General features: G+C 52.2%; 1 protein-coding gene and 1 long non-coding RNA gene across 8 annotated transcripts; both read left to right on the top strand.

Moving 5' to 3' along the window:
* Positions 1 to 397: 397 nt before the first annotated feature.
* On the top strand, positions 398 to 11,001 carry LOC102152407 (SLAM family member 9-like). 7 transcript variants are annotated; one of them, XM_038542927.1, is made up of 7 exons: positions 541 to 774; positions 3,577 to 3,593; positions 3,996 to 4,358; positions 5,886 to 6,182; positions 6,973 to 7,104; positions 7,281 to 7,371; positions 7,962 to 11,001. In XM_038542927.1, exons 1-6 carry the CDS (start codon positions 692 to 694, stop codon positions 7,337 to 7,339), a joined length of 951 nt encoding a protein of 316 aa, XP_038398855.1. In that variant the 5' UTR covers positions 541 to 691; the 3' UTR covers positions 7,340 to 7,371; positions 7,962 to 11,001. The 7 variants fall into 7 exon arrangements, with proteins under 7 accessions (XP_038398856.1, XP_038398855.1, XP_038398853.1 ...); XM_038542925.1 differs by having other exon boundaries at positions 6,970 to 7,104; positions 8,022 to 11,001; XM_038542924.1 differs by having other exon boundaries at positions 6,970 to 7,104.
* A 10,833-nt stretch (positions 11,002 to 21,834) lies between these two features.
* On the top strand, positions 21,835 to 22,692 carry LOC111096725. The gene is made up of 2 exons (XR_005362346.1): positions 21,835 to 21,937; positions 22,178 to 22,692. It is a non-coding gene; the product is annotated as an uncharacterized LOC111096725 (long non-coding RNA).
* The last annotated feature ends 473 nt before the right edge of the window (positions 22,693 to 23,165 follow it).

The following is a 23,165-nucleotide window of genomic DNA, read 5'->3' as shown; positions in this document are numbered from 1 at the left end:
CCTGGCCATCGGCTGGTGCTGGCAAGCAGGGCCCGGGGCTGTTCGGGAGCCCAGGGACACAGGTCAGGGGCCCTAGGGGTGCAGACTGGGGAGGAGAGACCACCAGGCTGCTTGTGAGCACAGGGTTGGGGCCTCCCCTGCACTGGGGCTCCTAGACGGGGCTGTTCCTACATTTGCTCTGCAATGATCTCCTGAGCCCACTGCAGGAGCTGAGGTAACAGGAGAGACCTGAATGGGCTAATATCCAATGGACAGTAGGACTAGAGCTAAGAGCTATTTGAGTGTTTGTGACGCCTTCCTGCCTTCCTCTCTTCCTCTGTGTTCGAGATGCTTCCCCTTCCCTCCCCGCCCCGCCCCCGTAAGCAGCGGAGGCCCAGCAGGGAGGCAGCCTGCCATGGGCCTTCCCTCCCCGCCCCGCCCCCCCCCCCAGCAGCGGAGGCCCAGCAGGGAAGGAGCCTGCCATGGGCCCTTGCTCAAGGGACCCCCACCTGGGCGGGGCCTCCTGGCTCCTGGGACTCACCAGCCTCATCCTCAGTGAGTGGCCCGGGCTCCCGGGGAGGGAGGACCCCCGGGCGGGCAGGGAGGCAGGAGCTGCGGGGCTGTCTGGTGTCTCTGGGGAGGAGCAGAGGAAGCAGCCCTGTGATATGGAGCACACGCGGTGCGTCTGGTTTCCAGCCCCGGGGGCAGCGGAATGAACACAGGAGCTTCTGGCGGAGGCCAGGCTGGGAGCCCTGACCCTGGCTGCCTGGCTGCAGGACGGAACCCCCAGCAGGGGTGAGGCCAGGAGAGCCCATAGCCCCCTGGGGAAAGGGATGGAGGAGACCAAGCGGGGGCGGCGGGGACCCAGGGTGGGGACGGGCACCCCCTGGCCTGCGATGCTCAGGGGACCGGGCAGCCCCTGCAGCTGCTGTGCCCGGGCGGGGCCGACCCAGAGCCCAGGGCTGAGCTGGAGAAGAAAGCAGGTGTCCTCTGGCTCCTGGGGCGACATGAGGCCTGACTATGGTGACATTCTGTTGGAAAAGGAAGGAAAGGCGGCCTCCAGAATTCAAGGGGTCTGTGCCCCTGCTGCATGTGAGACTGTGCCTGGAACAGGAGACTGAGGACAGGGGCTCCCGGTGGGGGTGCCCTGGGGGGTCAGGAGGGAAGCAGAGGGGTTCCCGGAAAGGGAACTGAAAGAAGGTCTGTGCTAACAGCGCTATTTTCTGTGTCTTACCTCATCAGACCATCTGCTTTTGTGTAACAAGTAAATAAGAACTTGAGATAGCTTTTTATTGTCTGTGGTGTTTGATTTGAGCATACTCTCTGAGGGCTACTCCCATTCTACAAAATTTCTGGCATCACTGGGCTTCAGTAAAAAGGGTGTTTACACATTAAGAACTGAGCTTTGCAGAACATTGAGACCCTTTTAAGGAGTAACTAAATGTCAACAATATATGGACTTTCACTTTTCAATTTTTTTAATCAGACACATAGAGTATATTATAATTTCCTCCATAAGCATCTGGGTAGGAAGAGAAAGAAAGGAAAGAAAGAAAGAAAGAAAGAAAGAAAGAAAGAAAGAAAGAAAGAAAGAAAGAACGAACCACAGAACACCTCAGACCCTGCTGACCAGACAGCAGTGCTGGGAGGGAGGAGCCCCTGGACACAGCAGGGGAGGGGGGTGCAGGGCAGGGAGGGGAGGGGCCAGAGGGAGAGTTTAGGATTCTCTGTGGGGGAAGCAAGGGACTGGGGACAGGGAATCCAGCTCCAGGTCTGCTCTGCCCTGTGTGACCTGCACAGGTTCACCCGATGGAGCCCCTTCTCTGGGAAAGGTCCCCTGGAAGTCCCCCCAGCTGTGACATCCTGGGACAGGGTGTGTCCCCCTGGTCTGGACTCTCCTGGGGCTTCTCCGAGCCTCTGCTCTATGTGGAACCTCCTGTCCTGTCCTAGTCCTGATCCTGACAAGTGCCGATAGCCAGGGAGCCTGTTTGGGGACCTTCAGAGCCAGGAGCCAGGCCTTTCGTCTCATGTCCTCATCCTTCCAAGAAGGGAGGGGTGCTCTCTCCAGGCCCCTGGCGATCCCCTGGCCCTCTGCCCTCCCTGCCTCTGCTCCTGAACAGGGGGTGCCGATACTGTCTGAAGGAGCCCAGCTGCTCCCTGGTGTGGGGACACGGAGGTGCAGGGCACCCTCAGGACAGGAACTGCTCCCAATTAAAAGCCTGGCCAGAGTACCCCAGCTTCTTTCTCCCTGCCCCCCTAGGCTGACCCCTCCGGCTGGGGCTCAGAGAGAGACACTGTGCTCAGGAGACTCGGGGAGCTGCCCTGGGGCAGGTGCCGTCCCGGATTCTGACCTGCTGCCCCTTGGGGACTCCCAAGGACACGGTCCCCCTTGGGGAACAAGGGCTGTGTCTCTGATTTATACTTACTGTCCTGTGTGTGCCACATTGTGCACATTTCACCATTAAATGAGGCCCGGGTGCTGACTGGGGTGGGGACACAGGTCTACAGGACACTGTTCTGTCAGTGAATTCACGGGGGAGCCACCAAGTTCATTTACAGGAGAAATTCTCATTAAAATTAATATGGTATTGGAGGTCCCGAGTGGCCAGCGGGTAAGCGGCAGACTCTTGATTTGGCCTCGGTTCAGGATCTCAAGGTTGTTAATTGTGCCCCGGGTCAGGCTCCTTGGTCAGCAGGACGTATGCTTGAGAGTCTCTCTCCTCTGCCTCTCCACCACTTGCTCTCTGACTCTCTTTCTCTAATATCAATAAATCTTTAAGAAGAGATGTGGTCACTGTGTGTTGATGGCAAACCTAAGATTTATCAAGAAGAGTTTGCTGGGGTCTCTTAGGAGGGCAATGAGCGGAGGCCGGCAGGAGGGGACATGACCTGCCTTGATCGATTAGACCCCCCAGTCAGTTATCCCTGCACCTACACACCTATGTGTGACATGTACACAACCGTGTGTGACGTATTTACCCACACGTCTATCAAACATGCACTCATATGTGACATGTGTGCCCCATGTGCTTTATATGCACCCATGGGGGGTCAGATGCTCCCCCATTGGATGATCTATGTCCCTGAGCAGAGAGTCCATCCAAAGCAGCTCAGTGTGACAGTGTTTGCAGGGGGCGGGGGGGAGAAACTTCAGGGACATGAGAGGGAAGCAGAGCTGCAAAAGGGGCCATGTACATGTGTTAAGTAAGAGGCTTCCACATGTGCTGACCACACAGACTGTTGGACAGAGGTGGCCGTCACCCCTCCCCATGTAGGCCTCTCCCCGGGTCAGCCCCCAACATGGCAGTGGGCTTTATCCCAGAGAGCAGGACACAGGGTGACTGCAAGACGGAGTCCCCCTCTGTGTGACCCGCTGTCCCTGGGGGCCGTCTACCACCTTAGCTGCTCCCTGCTCCCCAGAGGGGACACCCTGGCTGCAGCCTCCACCCCAGGGGAGGGCGCCAGGGCCTGTGTGCAGGAGGGGTCTCTGCAGCCCAGTGAGCAGCTGCCTCCAGCAGAATGCTCTCGGTAGGGACCGAAAATGTGCTAGAGCTGTTGTTGGTCCAAGTCCCATGCACTTCATCCTCTCGCTTTTAGGGGTCAAGACCCTGCAGGTGAGCGAGTTCGTGTGACCTGGTCAAGGGGACGCTGCCCTGGGACAGGAGTGATTCCAGCATCGCTTCACATTCATGCATTCCCTGCCTTCCAGGAGTCACGGAGCACATGGGAGGGATTTCATGACAAGATAGGTTCTAGGGGGGACGCCTGGGAGGCTCAGCAGTTGAGCATCTGCCTTTGGCTTAGGTTGTGATCCTGAGGGTTAGGATTGGGTCCCACATCAGTCTCCTTGCGGGGATCCTGCTTCTCCCTCTGCCTATGTATCTGCCTCCTTCCTTGTGTCTCTCATGAATAAATAAATAAAATCTTTTTTTTTTTTTTTTAAAAGATGTATTCTATGGTTTTCTCCTTTATTCCTACTGGAAAACCATTCACATTTTCTGTGTCCTATGCCCTAGGTGTCGGCAGCCCTGGGACCCAGAGTTCTGGAAACGCTGTTTCCCTGAAGGGGATGCAAGGAGCTTCTGTGTCCTTTCATGTGATCAGAAATCCAGACTTGCCTCCAGTAGATGAGCTGGAGAAGATATCATGGGGCATTGTATTCAGATCGAACTACATAGTCATGCTGCAGGTCTTTCCTGGGGCAGATGTTCCAGAATGGGTCAACTGGCAGGACAAGTTCCAGAAGAGGGTCCATGTGTTCAACATAACCACCCTGAAGATTGACAACCTGACCCTGGAGGACACTGGGCTGTACCGGGCTCGAGACTCCTACACGAGAGGAAGACAATACGACCAGGATTTCCACCTGACTGTGTATGGTGTGTAGGCCCCTCCCCCAGCCCCAGAGCTCACCTCCTTCCTCTGTCCCTGGAGGGTCCCCGCGCCCGGCTCACAGGGCTCCCCCCAGATCCCAGCCTTCAGACTCTCTCTTCTCCCCTGGAATCAGATGCAGGGTGTTCGCCACAAATGCAGGCAGAGCTGAGAGTCACCCCAGGGATGGAATCACTTTGGTGCTTCGGGAGGGGAACCCCTGTGGGGGGAAGTGGGGATTTTGCCTTAACACTACTGTCCCCACAGGACTCAGGGTCCTCAGGCTGTCCCTTAGCTGTCTGTGCCACTGGGACAGGTGAGGACACCTCAGGGGCTCACCACACCCCACCTGAGGGTCCTACTGTGCTGTTGGGCAGGAGTCAGACCCCAGAGCCTGTGCCTTGAGGTCCGGGTGTGGGCAGGGCTGTGCTCCTCTCTGGAGGCTCCAGGGAGAATCCATTTCTTTTCCTGTCCCCCCTCTTGGTGGCACCTGCATTCCCTGGGTCGTGGCCCTTTCCTCCACCTGCACAGCCAGCACTGCTGGGATGAGTGCCTCTGGCACTGGGTCCCTCGGACCTCCTCTCCTGCCTCCTTCTACTTGGGAGGACCCTGTGATCACATGGGGCCCATCAAGACATCCAGACCATCTCTGGTTTAGGCTCAGCTGGTTAGCAGCCTCAGACCACCATTGACTTGGAATCTAAGACACTTTCAGGTTCTGAGGGTCAGCACGTCAGCATAGCTGGGGTCACTCGTCACGAAGTAGGATCCAGACTCCCACGTGTGGTTCTCCACCCTTTCCCCCGATCCCCTTTTAGCCTCAGCCCGAGCAGCTCACTCACAGACTCCACTGGTCCAGCTCTAAACCTCCACAGATATAGGAGTGCACATGGCAGTCCTTTCTCAGGATCTCAGGGAGCATCCTGCTCTCTCCCTGCACCCCCCTCTGCCCAGGGAGCTGTCTGCTCCAGAGAGAGTGGGAGCCTCAGGTCCCACAGATTCTAAGGATCTGTGTCAGCCTGTTAGCCTGTCCCTTGGCTTCACGGGTGGAACCAAAGTTCAGTGCATATTCCAACCACACAGAGGGTGGTCTTTCCTAGGGGGCACCAAGGTGCCCCCCATAACAGTCTTTCATGGTGGGAACATGGGGCCAATTTCAGGGCTTGGGCATCATCTGAGGATAAGCACAGGCAGGCTCTAGATCCTGATAAATCAGGCCCTAGACTTCTCTTTCTTCTAGGGGACACCTCACTTTCTTTAATTAATTAGTTGTGGGTCAGTGGGCTCCAGCATTTATTTTTTCACGTGATAGTTTTAGTCTTTCTCAATCTACAGAAGTCCCATAGAGCTGAACTCACTGGCTCCATCCTTATGCACCTGCTGTATATTTGGTCACTTCTGTGTCATCTATAAAATGCTTTCACCATCCTGAGGGGGAGGAGGCCAGAGCTTCAGGGAGATTCCACAGGACAAAGACTGAGGTGTGATATTTTCCACTCACATGATCCTCTGTCCTCTTGTCCTTCCTGCCGCAGAGCCTCTGCCCCTTCCCCAGATCAGGACCACGAATCTGTCCATCACCCCAGGCTGGTGCAACGTCACTGTGCAGTGTGACGCCCCGGGAACCAGGGAGGACCTGACCATGTCCTGGGAGAGCAGGGGTCTCCCCAGGGAGCTGGAACAACGAGAGGCCACAGGACCAGCCCCCAACCCCTGGACCCTGGCTCTGAGCCTGCCCCTGAGCCAGCCCAATGCCAGCCTCACCTGTGTGCTCAGGAACCAGGTGGACCAGACAACTGCCACCTTGGACCTTGGGGACATCTGTGGCCACAGTGAGTGCATCCTGCAGAGGGGAGGGGCTCCCAGGGCTCAGACAGCTCAGGAGCTCAGCAGGCCGTCTGCTTCTCCTTGAATTCTTGTCCCAGCTCGGCCCCCCGGGCTGTTTGCTCACAGTCTGTGTTTCCCTGAGTGAATGAGAGACCCGGTGCCCCATGTGCCCCCTCGGCCCTCCCCCCTCCTCCACCAGCTGCTGGGGCCCTGATGCCTCAGTATCCCCCATCCCAGGGGAGCTCATCGCTCAGGGACCCACTGGACCCTCTGGAAAGAGGCCCCTGCCTCCCTCTCACCCTCCTACCTGGCTCCTCCCTGCTTGGTCCCCCTCCCACCTGCCCCAATGGGTGCTGGAGCTCCAGGACTGGCGAGGTGCCCCCCTCCCTGTTCATGGCCCTCCTTCCTGGAAGGTGGCACCCACCCTGCCTGTCTGCTCCCTGCACTCATCCCTCAGGCCGAGGTTTCCCATTACCTCCTCCAGGAGGCCCTCCCTGACCACGTGTGTACAGGCTGGGAGCTCCTGTGCCCTGGGATGGCTCTGGCTGGCTCCTTCTGGCACGTTCTCACCCTCCTCCCACAGAGGTGTCCTCAGGGGTGGGCACCGTGTCCTGTTCCTCTCAGCCCCCGGGGTTCGAGCAGGAGCTCCGGAAGTGTTGAGTGAAAGCACCTGCCTTGCTGCTCCCTCCTTAGCTTCTGAGCAGGGGTCTCCAGATGTGTCCACGTGCTGGGCAATGGGCATCTGTTCTTCTCTCGGTCCTTAACCTTCTCCATCTCTCTGTGCGAGGGAAGCAGATCCACAGGGACAGAGTGATGCTGACCATCTACCCGGCATCCTGGTGACTGTTGTGGTCCTGCTGCTGATCCTGGGAGCTGGACTGTTTCTCTGGAGGAGAGGGGTGAAGAAGAGCCTGGAGCCTGGGAGAGGCAGGTTGCACTTCTCCTCCCCGGGCCCTGGACCCTGGGCTCCCTTCCTCCTGCTTTTACTGCTCAGGGGATGTCCCTGCAGGAGGCTGGTGGGGGCAGCCATGGCCTTGGGGTCATAGAGGGGAGGTTACAGGTTTCCAGGGCTCAGACTTCAGCTCCTTCTGTTTATGTTTCAGGTGCAGGGTCCCAGGAGGAGCATAGGGACCCAATGATGGCATCCACTCTGCAGAGCTGAGCCAGCAGGGGTCTGGACTCAGCAGGGACCAGGTGAGCCTGGGAGAGGGGGCATCCTGGGTCCTCCCACATCCCTGTGTGCCTGGGTATGTGCTTGTCAATCCTCTTCATCCACAGGATCTGACCCTGATGCCCCTGGAATCCTTTACAGACACATAGTATTAGCTACAAAATTCACTTCGGGGCCCATGTAGTGCTGAGTGATTAGTGGAGGTCATGTCAGCAGCACTGGGTCTGTGGGGGTCCCTCTGGGGCCTCTCTGTCCATCTGCTGCTGTGAGACCCTCTGTCTGTATTCCAGGGTAGGGGTGCAGCACGTCTAGAAGGGGAGATGCTTCTCACTACTGTTTACTGTGAGGTCCGCAGGCCAGGCAGGGCCCTGATGAGGATTTAATTGGAAGAAGCAGGAGAATCCGGCCCCCTGGGGACACCTGTCTTGGGACCATGATGCCTGCAGCTCTGGTCTCACCTCTTCCTCCTCTGACTCCTCTGGTGAGGGACTGGCTGGTCCAAGCATCAGCTAGTGTCTATGCTAAGTGGTTCTGCACACGTTCACCATGAGACACACACAGTGGTAGAGCAAGAGGGAAACTGAGTCAATGTATTGGTACCAACATGTTCCAGGTCGGCTCAGCCTCAGCCCGGACACCCCTGGATGGACTCTGCTCTCCTCCTCATCTATAGGACAGCAAACTACCTTCGGACCCTCGCCCCCTGGACGCACCACTGTGACTCACAGCCTCCCACCGGGACAGTCTGAAGAGCAGCCCGCGGTCAGGCTGGGCCGAGAGCTATTCAGGGACGCGATGCCTCCGTGGCGGTCAGCGCCGGCTGCGTGCTGCTCTGTGGCCCGCACTGCTCTGACCTCGTGCAGGCTGGGACCTCCCGGGCCTCGTGCACACGCCGTGACGTGGGGGTCTTGTGCGCAGGGTCGGGTCAGTAGAAGGAGGCCTTGGGGGCTGACTCTGGAGGCCGCGCAGCTGGGAGCGCTGGGCCGGGACCCCGCCCGGGGATCGGGACTCCAGGGCGCGGCTCCCCAGCCCTCGGCTGTCTGTCGCGAGTCCTGGCAAAGCTCCATTCTGTCCTGTCCTGCTGCAAATGGCAGAGCCTCCTACTGTTCAGGAAGAAATGGAAGTTTCTGGGTCCTACCAGTTAGCTTTTAACAGGCTGTGTTGATTGACACCTGCCTCCCTCCTTCTCCTCTCCCTGCGGAGGATGCTGAGGTCCTGGGGTCTCAGTGAGGATTTCCCCCCAACTGTAGGACCTTCTCTGGGGACGTGTCCTGTGTGCATTACTCTCCCTGGTTGTCTCTCTGACCTGTGCCCATTCCCTGCAGCCCTCACCCCATCTCCCTGCTCAACACCTGAGCCCGCTCCTAGGCCTCACCTCACAGGGCCCCTAGATCACCAGGAGGTGACCCTGGTGATACCCTTTCATGTTCCACACCCTGTGCCCTTGGGTCCCTACTGGCCACCCTCCTTGACCCCCCCCCCCCCACCTGCCACCCTCCCAGGCTCCTCAGCTGCCCCTCCAGGGCCCCTCTTCCCTCACTGGTGGTGCTCCTCAGGATTTGAGACAGCCTCCTTCCCATCTCCTGTGTCCTTTACTTCTGGGACCCCTGCTCCCAGGGCTCAGTGTCCCATCCCAGCAGAGATGCCTAGCCCTGCCTCCCCACCTGATGCTGTCTGCTAAGTCCCAGGCCCTGCACTGCAGCCCCTTGTCCTCATCCCTGCCCCTGTGTCCTCCCCCATCCTCTCCTCCCAGGGTCACAGCCCAGCTGCCCTTTCTGTAACACCTGGGATCTGGTGAGAAAGAGCAGGAGCTCCCCTCCCACAGGAAGGAATGCAGAAGTAATTACAATCACACAGTAAATGTGCCTGTTTTGTTCATGGGAGAGGTGGGAGCAGTTCACCTGAACCCAAGAAAAATATGGTAAGGTCACCTCTTGGTATGGGACGACTTTTCTCTCCTTATGTGCTCTTCCACCATTCCCCCAGGTGACACAGCTCCCTGCTATTCACCTGAATTAGTAATTCAAGCAGGACAAACTGAGTCTCAAATGTCCCTTCCTCTCCGTCTCCCAGCTGAGCCTCAGATTGCACTGGAAGCAGGTAGATCCCCTGAGAACAGAGGAAAGCAGAGAGGCTTGTCATCCCCAAACCTCTTCTTCCGCACAGGAGCCCGCAGGCATGCACACACAGACACACACAGACACACACACACACACATACACCACCTTCCAGCCACACAGCTGCATGTACCTCAGGACGAGGGCTGTCCCACAGACACCTAGATCACAGTGTCAGCAGGACTCTGAGTATCTGAGGACATGTCAACATCTGGAAGGTGGCAGAGCAGGTCGGTGTCTGAATCTGCATACATTTCTGAGCTCAGCTCCCTTCCCTGCAGGATCCCTAGGGCTCCCCCTTGGTGCTGGCGGGGAGCAGTAAACTCCATTTCTGGTCCGTGGGAGTAGTAACCACAGCGGGTGCTCACTGCCTCAGTAGCCACACCGCACACAGTCTGTGACAGAAGTGCCCCAACTTCATGTTTGCATGGTTCCTGTGTTCAGTTTAGACCAGACAGTAAGGGTGTGAGGATGGAGGTGAGGGCTCGAAGCCACAGCACCTCCCACAGAGCCTCAGGGGCCCCCCCAGCACCCGGGCCCTGCCCCTGTCACCCATTCTGTTGAGCTCCACTAGATGACTCCCCATCTCTGCAGAACACTCAAGACCCCGGTGCACTCCCCTCAACTGGGAGTACACACTTCTAAATCTGTGTTCCATTCCTGACTAGTGTGAGGGTGGGTCCCTTCCCTCCCTGTGGGCCTTCTGTCCTGCTGCCTTGCTGAACTCACATATTAGTCCAGGGATTTTTCTGTAGAGTCCACGGGACTTTCTGTGCAGACAAACATATAAATAGTGTCTATGATAAACACAAGTTTTCTCTTTACCATTTTAATCTATATTTTATTTTATTTCTTTTTCTTGTTATTGCACTGCTCAGACTTGCAAGTGAATGGTGAAAAGCAGTGGGGAGAGCAAACAGCCTTGCCTCCTTCCTAATCTTAAGGGGAAAGCTTTCAGTTTTTCACCACTATTAGCGATATTAACTTCAGGGATTTTTGTCAATATGCTTTATTAGATTTATCAGTTTCACTCTCTCTGCTCTTTTCTTTCTTATTTCCTTTCTTCCACTTGCTCTGGGCTTAATTTGCTCTTTTTTGTAGATTCATAAGGTAAATGCTTAAATTATTAACTTCAAGCATTTCTTCTTTTGCAACATCCACCTGTCATCATATATATTTCCCTAAAGCACTGGGTTAGCTTGTTTTCACTCATTTTGAATACTTGTATTTTTATATCCATTCACTCCAAATATTTAAAATTTCCCTCGAGACTTCCTCTTTGAGTCATGAGTTATTAAGAAGTGATTTGTTTAATTTCTGCATGTTTGCAAATTTTCCTGTTATTAAATTCTACTCAAGAGGCACCTGCATAGCTTAGTGGGTTCAATGCCTGCCCTTGACCAAGGTCATGATCCTAGGGTCCTGGGATTAAGCCTTGCGTCAGAATCCCTGCTCGACAGGTGTCTGCTTCTCCCTTCCCCTTGCTCATGCTCTCTTTCTCTAATGAATAAAATATTTACAAAAATTTCTACTCTATTTCTATTATGGTCAGAGAAATATGTTATTTCAAATATTTAAAAATACTCACGGTTTGTGTTAGTACCCAGGATAAGACAATACTTTGGGGAGTTCTCCAGGTGCACTTGAAAGGAATGTGTTGTCTGGTGTTAGGGTTGAATACTCTCTAAATATCACTGAGTTTGAATTGAGTCATGGTCGTATTTATCGTGTGTGTTCTTGGTGATTTTCCATTCCCTCGGGCCACTCTCGGGGGAGGATGCTCTGCTCTCTGACTGTGACAGTGGATCCATGTGCTTCTCCTTCAGATCTGTCAGCTTTGCTTCATGTGTTCGGTGCTTTGCTGTTAGGCGCTCACACACGTCGGCTTCTTCTCCCTTGTTGCATACTTGACCTTTCCTTATTATGTACTTTTCTTCTTCATCCCCAGAAATGTTCCTTGCTCTGAAGTCTTCTCTCTCTAATGTTAATTGGCCCTTCTAGATTTATTTGGATTAGTGATTTTGTAGTGTGATAATTTATTATGTGTATCAACTTGGCTAGATTCCAGTGCTAAGAGTCATGGTCAAGCATTATTCTGGATGTTTATATGAAGAGATTTTGGATGAAATACACTTACAGGGATGAACGTTGAGTAAAGCAGACTGCCCTCCACAGTGTGGGTGGGCCTCATCCAATCAGTGGAAGGCCTGAGCAGGAGGAAAGACTGACCCCCCTGAACAAGAAAGAATTCGACAGCAGGTGGCCATGGGACAGGCACTGCAGCACAGGCTCGTCCTTCTGTCTCCAGCCTGACCAACTTGGACTTGAACCCCAGCAGCAGATCTTCCCTGGGTCTCAGCCTGGCTCACCTGGTGCAGGCTCTAGACCTGTCGGCCTCTCTAGTCATGTGAGACCCTCCTGACAGTAAATGTCTTCATGCTTATCAAGATCCTATGACTCTGTTTCCCTGAAGAATCCTGACTCCTATCCACAGCCCGGCTTTCCCATCGTTTCTCTGCTAACCCAGTGCTATCAGGCCACACTGGGAGCTGTGGTTACAGGGTGACATGGACCCTTCTGTATCCTGTTGTCTGGGTGCTCCTCCACCTGAGGTGCTGCTGCCTGGCCATCCTCTCCTGGTCCTGCTCCTGCCCCATCCCAGTGCCCACAATGAATGGCCCCACAAAAACCGCATCACCCTGCTCTCCATGCAGGGCAGTGGTTTTCCCTCGGGTGATTTTCCCGAGATTCTCTCTCACCCTCTTCTCATCCTACCTTCTCTGCCACTCTCACTGACTGTCCCAGTGAGTGTCCTGCTCCCTTGTGGTCACAGGGGACTGGCCAGCCTGATGGGGATCCCAGGAGACCTTCTGTCCAGTGAGACCACAGCCAGGGCATGAACATCACTCCCCAGAACTGGATGCAGAGGAAGAACAGGTGAGAAGGAGGAACTGGGCAGAGATGCCTGGACATGCTTGTCCTTCCAGCTCCTGAGGTTCTTGGGACAAGAAGAAGGTAACACATGTTATCAGTGCTGTTCATCAGAGCAGAATTTCTTTCTTTTTTTATATTTTATTCAAATTCAATTTGGCAATATATAGTATAACACCCAGTTAAAGGCAGAGTTTCTTTCTTTAAGAGTTTGAGTAAATTCTGTTTACAACAGTAAAGGACCAGCTAGAAGGAGAGAAAGGATGACAAACATGGACAAAATTGTGCCCTGTAGCCAGAGTCCAGCCACAGCCTGGCTCTTCACTTGCCCCACACCCGAGGGGAGGGGAAAGAGGCTTGAGGACACGAGAGGAGCCGAGTCCCCGGATAGTCCAGGACCCTTGGTCCCCGAGGGCTGCGGCCCTGACCATCCACCTTAGATGGCTGCAGGAAGGGAACCTCAATGGCTTCACGATGCAGACAAACCCAGGGGATGAGACCTGAGGCTTCATAAATCTCTCAGTGGATCAGTCCTTCCACTGCGCCCCCATCCAGGTGCAGTGGGGGGACCCAGGAGCCTTGGGCACCTCTAGTCCCTCTGCCTTGTCGCTCCCTTCTGAACCTCCACGTTCGTGGGCATCAGTGGGATGGACCAGACGCTGGGTCCTCGTCGATCGACTGTCTTCCAGCCTGTAAAGTTCCTGCTTCCTGACTTGGTTTGCAAAAGTGAACAGATGGAGCGTGTGTGAGGATGCATCTGTCCTCTGCTTGCTCCCCCTTCTCAGCTGCCGCCCCCCGGTGCTGCTCACCAATGCTGCTCGCGCTCAGGGGCGTCCTTAGTCTCAGTGGTGTTTCTCTCTCAGGAGCCTGTGGGCAGCCTGAGGTTAGAAGCCTCATCTTGTTCTCTGTCATATTACCTATGACTTCTACAGAGTTGCATCCTGGTAGCTGTTAACAATTGTGGTTTGGAAGATGTGAAACATTTGCTCAGACATAAATTGTTCCTCTCTGGACTGCTAGGGGAGACCAACCAAGCCTGCATATCAGATCCACAAAGTTGAGTGTCACTGTCCCTGCTGACCCCCTACTCAGAGGTGCCCACCTGTTTCTGCCCGGAGAAGTTCCAGGGTCTCCCATGAACGGATCTGCGCAGTGTGCATCCAGCCAGGGGAACCCAGCAGTGTGTGACTCACTATATGCTGCTAGGATCATGTTTCACTCCATCTGCCCTCATGCTGCTATTCCAAAGGGACTCCATCACATCAATCTGACCAAGTGAGAAAGAAATAGGCAGCACACTAGTTGTCCTGGCACCAAGAAAGGTACCAGAAATGGATTATAAATCCCATGAAAATCAAGGGTCTTGACATCATAGTGAAGTTTTTAGGGGTCCAAGCATTTGAGGGAATAGCAGGATATCCCTCCAAATTGAAAAGCAAATTTGTCTTCCACATATGCTCTGTCATGAGGAAAGAGATATGGTGTTTTCTAAGCATGTTTGTGTATCTGGAGTCACATTTATCACAACTGGGTGTGCTATGTCACTGTATTTACCAGTAATCAACACAACAGCCAACTTGGAAGAGCAAGAGAAGATTGCTACCTGGTGCGGGCTACAAGGTAAGTAGCTCTGCTTTTGACTCTTATGGTCCTGGAGCCCCACAGGTGTTTGAAGTGATATTTAGCTATTTAATTGCTCCTTGGGGCCTGATAGAAGCCTCTGATATTAAGCAGAACCACATCTTCTTTGGAAAGTAATTTTTATCTCATATAGTTTTAGGCTTGATGTTGGGCTCTAGGAGACACTCAGCCGTGCACCTTGGGACACACCAAATGACTGTGTTCCCTTGACAATTGTCCTCAGCTGCACATTTCCTGATCCACGAAATCATACAATCTATCATGTCTTGTTCCCTTCCATTATCACATGGAAGTTACATACAAGCCTAGGCCCCAGCAGGACCTGGTGACACTACGAAGTTGCACAAATGGGCCCCTTACAATCCTGAAGCATCTGCTCTTGCTGCCAAGACCATCTCTAATGCTGGTGGAGACAGGGTGAGAGGACATATGGAGATCCACAGAGCCTATATCTGCACGTGGTTAAATCCTAAGTAAAACATATTCAATTGTCCTAACTTGAAATCTTGTCCTGGTAGCATACTGAGTGAGTACATTCCAAAAAGTCACTCATGAAGCTATGAGCTAGACATTGGTGTTCAGCCAATGGAGCCACTTGTCCTTAAGAATTCAGAAACTTTGCTGGGTGGGGAAGGAGGCCTGTGGCCAACCCTGGGCTGATGGGGGCCTCCTCCCTGCTCCACTTGCTGCCCAGAGTCTCCTGAAGCCTGCCTGGTGCTGACAGAGGAACTTCCGCCAGGCTGCTCTGGCTCTGCTCCTGGAGGACACCTGGTCCCAGGAGCAGCAGACATTTGCAGAAGCACAGTGCCAACAATGAAAGACAGGCCACAGTGTGGTTAGCAGGTGGGGAAGTGACAGGTAGAGAAAGTCTGCAAGGTCTGCTATCAGAGACCATGTATGAGTTTAAAGCTACAAGTGCTCTTTCTCTGTGAAGTCAATGCCTGGTGGGATTCCCACGAGCGTTTGGAAAAGTGAGACTTTTCCACGTCTCAAGCACGTGAGGCTTGTGAGTACATATCAACCACAGGGAAGGAGAGGCCTCTGCAGATCTATGGGGATTGGAGAGATGTATTTAGTAGAGAGTGACAAAAAGCTGCAGAGCATTGTGGGAGAATCTTTAAGCAAGTCTTACAGGTGAGGCCTGGGCTTCAGTAGTCCAGCCTGCAAATTACAGTACAGTAGATTTGAGGATGAAGTAGAGATGCTGGCAGTTCACCAGCAACTTGTTGGGTGGGACACATCAGTCAGGATCAGGGATTGGGAGGCGAATGCAGGTATGCTAAGCCCCTAAAGTTAGATTTGTGCAAATCAGCCTTCTGGTGAGGAGACAAGGAGTGTCCACCTCTAGCCTCAGAAGCAGCCTCAGCCCAGATATGTAGGGAGCACTGTCAGATGCAAAGGCCGCGAATTAATCTTTGTGCACGTGGGATGGAGCAAGGAGTTGCCACAGGTATGAGCACCTGCCCTTAGTACCTAGCAGTCCTCATGCATGTCGTGTAGATTCAGGCAAATCAAAGTGCTGCCTGGATCCTGGAAGGCAGAAAGTCCTAGTGGCTTGTTTCAAGTTGAGGCAAGAAAGTATAGTATCAGCACGAGCACCAGAAGCAAATCCCACCCTGGGAGTCCAGGAATTAAAGCGAGGTAATGAAGAGGTGTCAGGGTGATAGGAAGTTTGAGACGGAGAGGTAAAAGACCTGAGTAGATAAACTTTTCTGCTCCCCTTGGCAGAAGGGCATCTAGCAAAGGATGCAGTCTTCCAGCGTCGGCCCTGACATGCAGCGAGCAGGCTGGATGAGCAGACCTGCTCTAAAGCCCAAATGTGGCTGGTTTTGATCCAATAACGGTGGCACATGTCCCGCTGGAAATCCCAGCACCTCCTCTTGGTACAGGGGGGACCCTGCTTGACTGGGTTGGACAGGTGAAACCATGTTTGGTGAGCCAGTGCCCAAGTTCTACCTATTTCCCCCACCCTGTTAGGAAAAGGACAATGTGTGAGATCCCACAGGACAGGACAGCCCTGTGTCACAGCTAACTATTGTGGTTTGTGTCCTCATTTCCCACCCTGGGGGACAGAATGTGCAGGGAGCTACAATTACTCCTCCAAGAAGATGTGATAAGACACAGAAAGCTTTATTCACCAAGATTCCAGAGGTTCGAGAGGCAGACCAGTCCAAGGAGGACACAGGACGAGTATTCAGAGCAGAGAGACTGTACTCCCCTTTGAAGGAAGTCTACTTGTTAGGGGAGGCTGTCTTGGTGAGGAGGTGCACGGTGAGGGGTGCCGGCAAGGCAGTCAGGCCATGCATCAGCCCCCTTAGGGCCACCTCGGATGCCAGATGGAGTCACCAAAGCTGGCCAGGCAATTCGCTCAAGTGGAGCATTTAGGCGGGATGCAAAAGGGGCAGATCTGAAGCCCGTCTGGGTTCCTAATGGAGAAAGCAGAAAGGGGGCCACGAGGCTGCAGATCTCAAACATTACCGAAGCCTGAGGTCAGGTTGTTCATCATGGGCTGCAAAAGTGAGGTTCAGGCTAAGTTTAATGAAGTTCCCATCTGAGTTACATAAAGATGACATTCCAAGAGCTGCAGGAGCAGATGAACTCCTGGCCATTGGGTTCTCAGGGGGCCTGCAGCAACACGAATGGGTCATGCCTCTTGCAGGAACTGAGCTGGTGTTCCTTCTCCTCTGAGCCAGGGCCACCCCCCCATCCCCTGCCACGGCTGTGACCCCAGACAGAGCCCTTCACTGTGAACCCTACAAAGGAAATGAATCAACAACTTCCCAGAATATTCTGAACAACCACTTCTCTCTCTCTCACCTCGCCCAGCCCACGTGACTAGCGAGCATTTCCCTTGGACTTTTCTTTTTAGTTTGACTTGTACTCTGTCCAGAAGAAAACTCAGTCTCTCCCTCGATGCTGTGTCACAGAAGCTGTCTGCAACCGCTTGCGCCATGTTTCACACATCTCTGCTTCTGAATATTCTCTACAAGCCAAGTCTAGGGTGGATGATTGGGACGGGAGAGAGGGAAAGTCTTTCCCCTGGACAAATTCCTTTTCGTCAAAGCCAACAAGTGGACTCGAATGCACTAGTCATCAGGGCAGTAAATGAAACAGGATGCCATCTTCATATATCAAACTGACAATCAGGAGAATAATGTCCAGCATTGGCGAGGCTCTGGGAGAATGGGAACTTGCGTACATGGTGGTGGGAATATAAACACTCACAGCCTTTCTGGGGAGTGAGCTGACAGTATGTTGTAAATGTAGGATGCACTTTGACCTTGACATTTTTTAAAAAAAGATTTTATTTATTTATTTATTTGAGAGAGAGGAAGTGAAAGAGCATGAGCAAGGTAAGGAGCAGAGGGAGAAGCAGGCTCCCCACTGAGCTGGGAGCCCGATGTGGGACTCAATCCCAGGACCCTGAAATCATGACCTGAGCTGAAGACAAATGCTTCACCAACTGAGCCACCCAGGTGCCACCATTTTGACCTTGAAATTCTACTTACAGGAACACATTGCAACAGGAGCAAAGCCTTATCAATGCTCAAAGAAACATGTTTAAGGATGCTATTGCTGGAACCACTAGTTGCCTACCCAGTGTCTATTCTTTCCATTTCTAACTGTATATTTGGTGGTAATTTGGTCAGTTATGAAACAGACATTTCCCAGACCTTTGCAAGACAGAGGGCTAACAAAATGCAAGGAAGAATTCATTGTGTGGAACTTGAGGAAAAGCCCTCTCACCCTTCCCCTCTTTTCTTTTTGTGGTGTCCTGACCTTGTGCATGATGGCTAGAGCCATAGCAGCCATTTTGTGACCTTGAGGCAGGAAGCCACACACTAAGGAACAGAAAAATACAAGAAGTGTAGGACCTCGATACCTCATTCCTGCCCTGAACTGCTTGCCTAGAGATTTTTTTCTGAACACCAGAGAAAAACAAGCCCATGGTTTGTTTAGGTCAGCATGATTAGATCTCTTTCAAGGGCAGCCAAGTGTGCAGGAGCCCCCTCTTCTTCAGGGTTTCACAGTCGGCAGCCAACCACAGTCAGGAAGTAGATGACCCTCCTGATGCATTCTCAGAAGCTCAGTAGGAGGTGGCCCCATGCTGTGTCACAGTGCCTATGTCATTCCCCTCTCTTCCTCTCATCACATGGGCATTTTATCATCTCACAACATCATATGAAGAAGGGTGAGTGTAGGACAGTACAAAATTTTGAGAGACCACATTCACATTGCTTTTATTACAGCATATTGTTATGATTGTTCTGTTTTTATTAGTTACCACTGTTAATCCCTAACTGTGCTTAATTTGTAGATTAAAATTTATCACAGATATATGTGTGTATAGGAAAAAACAGTATATATAGGGTTCAGTACTCTGTGCTTTCAGGCATCATCGGGGGTCTAAGAATGTATCTCCCAGGGAAGGGACCCTTACTGAATTCTTAACAATGCTGGTTGGAACATTGCTTTAAAATAGAAGAATAATATAAGCAGTCTAAATATCCCTGGCTTCCCCTTTCTTGAGGTTTCCCAGCTCTGGTCTCAGTAGGCAACACCCTGACACTCAACCTCTTTCTCATAGCGAAACTTGAGCTTGGCTCTGCTTGCACACATTCCTCCCACAGTGCCAGAAAATCAGATGTGTAATTCAAATATTTCTAAATTCTTGGTAAAGAAGACATAGAGTCAACCAGAATCAAGAATTATAGGCTGTGTATAAAACCCAAAATTATATAAACAAAAATTGAGAAGTCAGAGAGAGCAAACATGCTCCATTCTCACTGAACTAGGAGCAGAAATAGCCATCTGGTCCTAGCATTGAGTAGGGACAAAGTAGGCTTAAACTCATTGTTTACAGGAAACTGCTAGTAAAATTGAAAAAGGATGTTTACCTTCAGAATCATTGGGAGGCAGAGAGGCAAAGAAAGTCTGTGTAAGTGGTCCATCAATTGTATGGCAAAATGGCAAAAGATAAGTTAAAATACTTTTAAGTGGGCAATCTCACACATAATAACATATTTATTAATTTGTGAATTGCACATTTTAAAGCAGATGCCACAAATTAAACCTGGTAAAAATAGGAGATATCCATATCCAAGAAACAAACAATATTTTAATATCTGGCAGTTTGTGATGGCTTCATACAACATTAGCTCATCCTCCAAGGCTCAGAATGTGTTTTGAGTAAGAGCTCTATCACAGCAGTAGAGGCAAAGCTGTATTTCATATAGTCTTTTTGACTAGTTGACAAGTTTGAATTTTTGAATAAAAAAATCCAGGGCAGGGGGATCCCTGGGTGGCTTAGCGTTTTAGTGCCTGCCTTCAGCCCAGGGCCTGATCCTGGAGACCTGGGATCGAGTCCCACATCAGACTCCCTGCATGGAGCCTGCTTCTTCCTCTGCCTGTATCTCTCTGCCTCTCTCTCTGCGTCTCTCATGAATAAATAAATAAAATCTTAAAAAAAATCCAGGGCAGGGACATCTAAAAGCTAGGGGAATTTAGAATGTTTACATCATTCCTCTATATAAAGCCATGTTACACAAACATCCATGTCTGTTAGAAATACATGTGGGGGCTAGTCAGAGAGATCTCATCCTGGTGACTTCAACAGATGGGAATCTGTGGTGAGCTTCTTGTCTAATTTAATTAGGTCATCTGTTCTGCCTCATAATTAGCAGACAAAGAACTCCGTCAGGCGCCAAAGAAGGGCCTGCTCCATCTTTTTTTTGGTTCTTGTCTCATGTGTGTTATCTTCAATCTATGAATGTTTGGGACTATTTGTTGAGAAACAAATCAACCTGGTCAGTTAAGAAACATCCACACTCCCTAGACGGCAGGAATCTGGAATTGACTCAGTGAAAGCAGGGCCACTCAAGGGGTAGTTCACTCACACATGACTCTGACCAACAGATCAAACTAGGGTGCCAGGCAAATTCTATTACATGTTCAAAGAGGGCTTTTTTCCTGATCAAAATAAAAGTATAAATAGATGTATATTCATATTTTCTTTGTATACCGCAGTGGATCATCTCACATTGACACACTTTGGAGACCAGTACTTTATCCACAAAGATAAAGATAAAGATAACGTTTTCATTTTATTTTAAAATGTACAGAAAAACATACACAGAGGAACCATATGTGAACGCTTGTGAGTGCCTAAAGCATGGGCGGGGGACCTGAATAGACATTTTTCTAAAGACACGCAGATGGCCGATAGGTGCATGAAAGATGCTCAATTTCACTGATGATCAGGGAAATGTAAATCAAAACCTCCACTTGTTGAGGGAGGGGGATGTGCAGGGTGGAGGGAGGGCTTGTGGGGGGTGCAGGGTGAGGCGAGGCAGAGGTGGAGACCTGTCCCAGCCCACGACACGGATGAAACGGGGAAGAGAAACTCAAGGTCCCACACTGTGGACTCCTTGTGGAGCAAAGTGTTTCCTTTCCAGACCCAGATGCTCCAGGACAGCCTCCCCCTTCGTTGGGGGCAGATCAGAGGGGTGGCTCTGGGGTAGATGTGACCAGAGCGGGGGTGCTCAGGAGGCAGGTATGAAGGAGGAGGGTGGGTAGCCGGGGGCTTGCTGGTGTCAACATCCTGATTTCTCCAGACCCTTCAAGGGTTGAGGAAAGGAAGGGGGGCCAGAGCCTTTCTGGGATGCCTTCAAATTCCCCAGGCTGGGGAAACCACCGTCAACCCCCTCAGGAAAGGCAGTTATTTATGTGTTCTGGGGGCCCAGGCTGAGTCATCAGTCGCTCACAGTCTCACTGCCCAGAGTCCTGTTCTGTCCTCAGAGCTGTGTCTACACACTCAGGCCCTGTGTGCACCCCCTACACGTCCCCAGCCTGCTTGTATCCCGGCTCCCAGGCTGAGGGCACGCGTGTGAGTGACAGACCAGGACAGCCTTCCGTTGTCCTGGCATCAGGGACAGTTGAGCTGTGTCACCCTCTGCAAATGTGGGGTGGGGCAGGGAAAGGGAAGTTCCCTTCTTATCGACTTTTCCTTGGGTTACAAGCTGTTTCTAGGCTCTTGTGGGTGGAGGGCGTGTCCTGCAGGCAGCCTCATGTGAACCAGGCTCCAACTTGGTGGCCTGGACCCGCCCTTGTCCCCACAGCAGCTTACTGGCACATGGTGGGGGGAGGGGAGGGTGAGGGAGCTGAGTCTGCGGTCGGACCCACTGGGTCACTAGTTCTGGTTCTGTCCCATATTGGCCAGAAGATTTTGGGCAAATTGTACATGTCCTGGAAAACTGGCTTTACCTTTCTCGGCTTTGTTTCCATCACTTGTGAAATGGGTAGAATAATCTGAAACTCAAGGTGTTATTTGCAGATTGAAGGAAAGAGTGCCCCTCTAGCCAGAGCCTGACACGGGGACACAGATCACTCATGGGTGTGATGTGACACGTCTCACTGAGGAAAAACCTGCCCGTAGTCACAGGAAAAGAAGGAAACTGGGATGGTTTCCTTGTTTCATCATTGACAGTTTGCCCACGATCCAATGGTTTAAAATTAGAACAGGATTTCCTTTGGGGCCAGAGGGGGTCCTAGTGGGAGACAGATGGCACCCTCTCCTCTGCCCCCCACCCCTCTGCCTCCATCCTTGCTACATGAACAGAGGGCGTAGGCACAGGTGGCAGAGAAGAGACAGATAAGGTGCATGAGCACGACAGATGGTTGTCCTCACAGGAAAACACACAGATGCAAATGGAAAATCCTGGTCACCCTATTTGCCTGTCAAATTAACACACTTGTATCTCTTGTATTGAGAGTCCTGAGTGCATGACAGGGGTGGGACAGGCACTCTCATGTCTAATGGGCCAATGTCCCCCAGCTCAGGGGTCAGCCCCAGGCAGCTGGAAGGAAGACTGCCCCCCCTTCCCCCCAGCTCTCTGAGCAGGTAAGGCCAGGACAGAGGGCCATGGGGCTGAGGGTGCAGGGAGCCGCCTGCCAGGCTGGTCAGTGGCTGTCCCCATCAGTGGTGACCCGGGCTCCTTCCTCCCCTCTCCTCTGTGTGGCCTTGTCCCCCAGAGAGAACGATTCCTGTGCTGGAAGCGTGTATTAGGTCCTTTACCCCGGGGTTTCCAGCAGAGTCTGGTTGGATTTTCTGGTTCACTTTCTAACATCTCTCCATCTCCAGGCGCTGTTGTTAGGTCCACAGGAAGAAACTCTCTCCGTGTGGCCTGCTTCGTGTCAGCTACCTGAATCTGTATTCTGTCCACGGTGACCACTGTCACACCTGCCAGCATGTTGTTGACCTGCCCTTGTGGACGGATTTCCGTCTCTGTCTCTTCAATCTCTCTGTGTCATTAGGTGATGCGCCGAGCACATGGCTGCAGGATCGAGGCGGGGTCTGTGTGTAATCGGGGGGCGTCCTGCCCTCAGACACAGTTCAGGCTTACACGGTGGACCTGCTCCTGACCTTTCATGGCCTCTGTTCACCATTGGTCAGCATCCTTGGCTTGCCCTTACTCGGGTGGATAGCGTTCTCGTCAATCTAATCGTCTCTGATGTGCTGGAAGTTATACCACCTTGCACTTTAATCCTAGTGGACACGAATCTTAAATTTATACTGCAACATTTAAAGATAATCAGTATTTCTTCTTTCTCTAAATAAAACAAGAACTTCAGCGTGTTTTTCCCCTGTATCCCCAACTCCTCTCATGTGGTGCTTATTGCACATATGAGAATAGATACAATTCTTATCACCTGTATAATCACCATGTATATATATTATTATAGAATTTGGGGGGCACCTGGGTGGCTCAGTGGGTTAAGCCTCCGACTCTTGATTTCTGCTCAGGTCATGATCTCAGGTGATGAGATCGAGCCCCACGTTGGTCTCTGCTCTCAGCGCATAGTCTGCTTGAGATCCTCTCCTTCGGCCTTCTCCCTGCTTGCCTAGCTCTCTCTCCCCTTCTCCCTCCAATACATAAATACAAGAAACCTGTTTAAAAAAGAACTATCACACTCATCATGATCACTGAATTCTGTTGACACAACTGAGCATGGAAGGGCCTCAGCCCTCTGCCCTGGGCTGGGAGTCAGAGCCCCTGGGCAGTAGTCAGGAACCTTCCCCAGGGCCATAGTCAGGAACCTCCCACCGCTGAGTCACTTGGTGGACCTGC

This window comes from Canis lupus, chromosome 7 (assembly GCF_011100685.1).
Source record: "Canis lupus familiaris isolate Mischka breed German Shepherd chromosome 7, alternate assembly UU_Cfam_GSD_1.0, whole genome shotgun sequence".
Lineage (NCBI taxonomy): Eukaryota > Metazoa > Chordata > Mammalia > Carnivora > Canidae > Canis > Canis lupus.
Note: the sequence above shows the minus strand (reverse complement) of the source record. Positions and strands in the feature narration are given on the sequence as shown.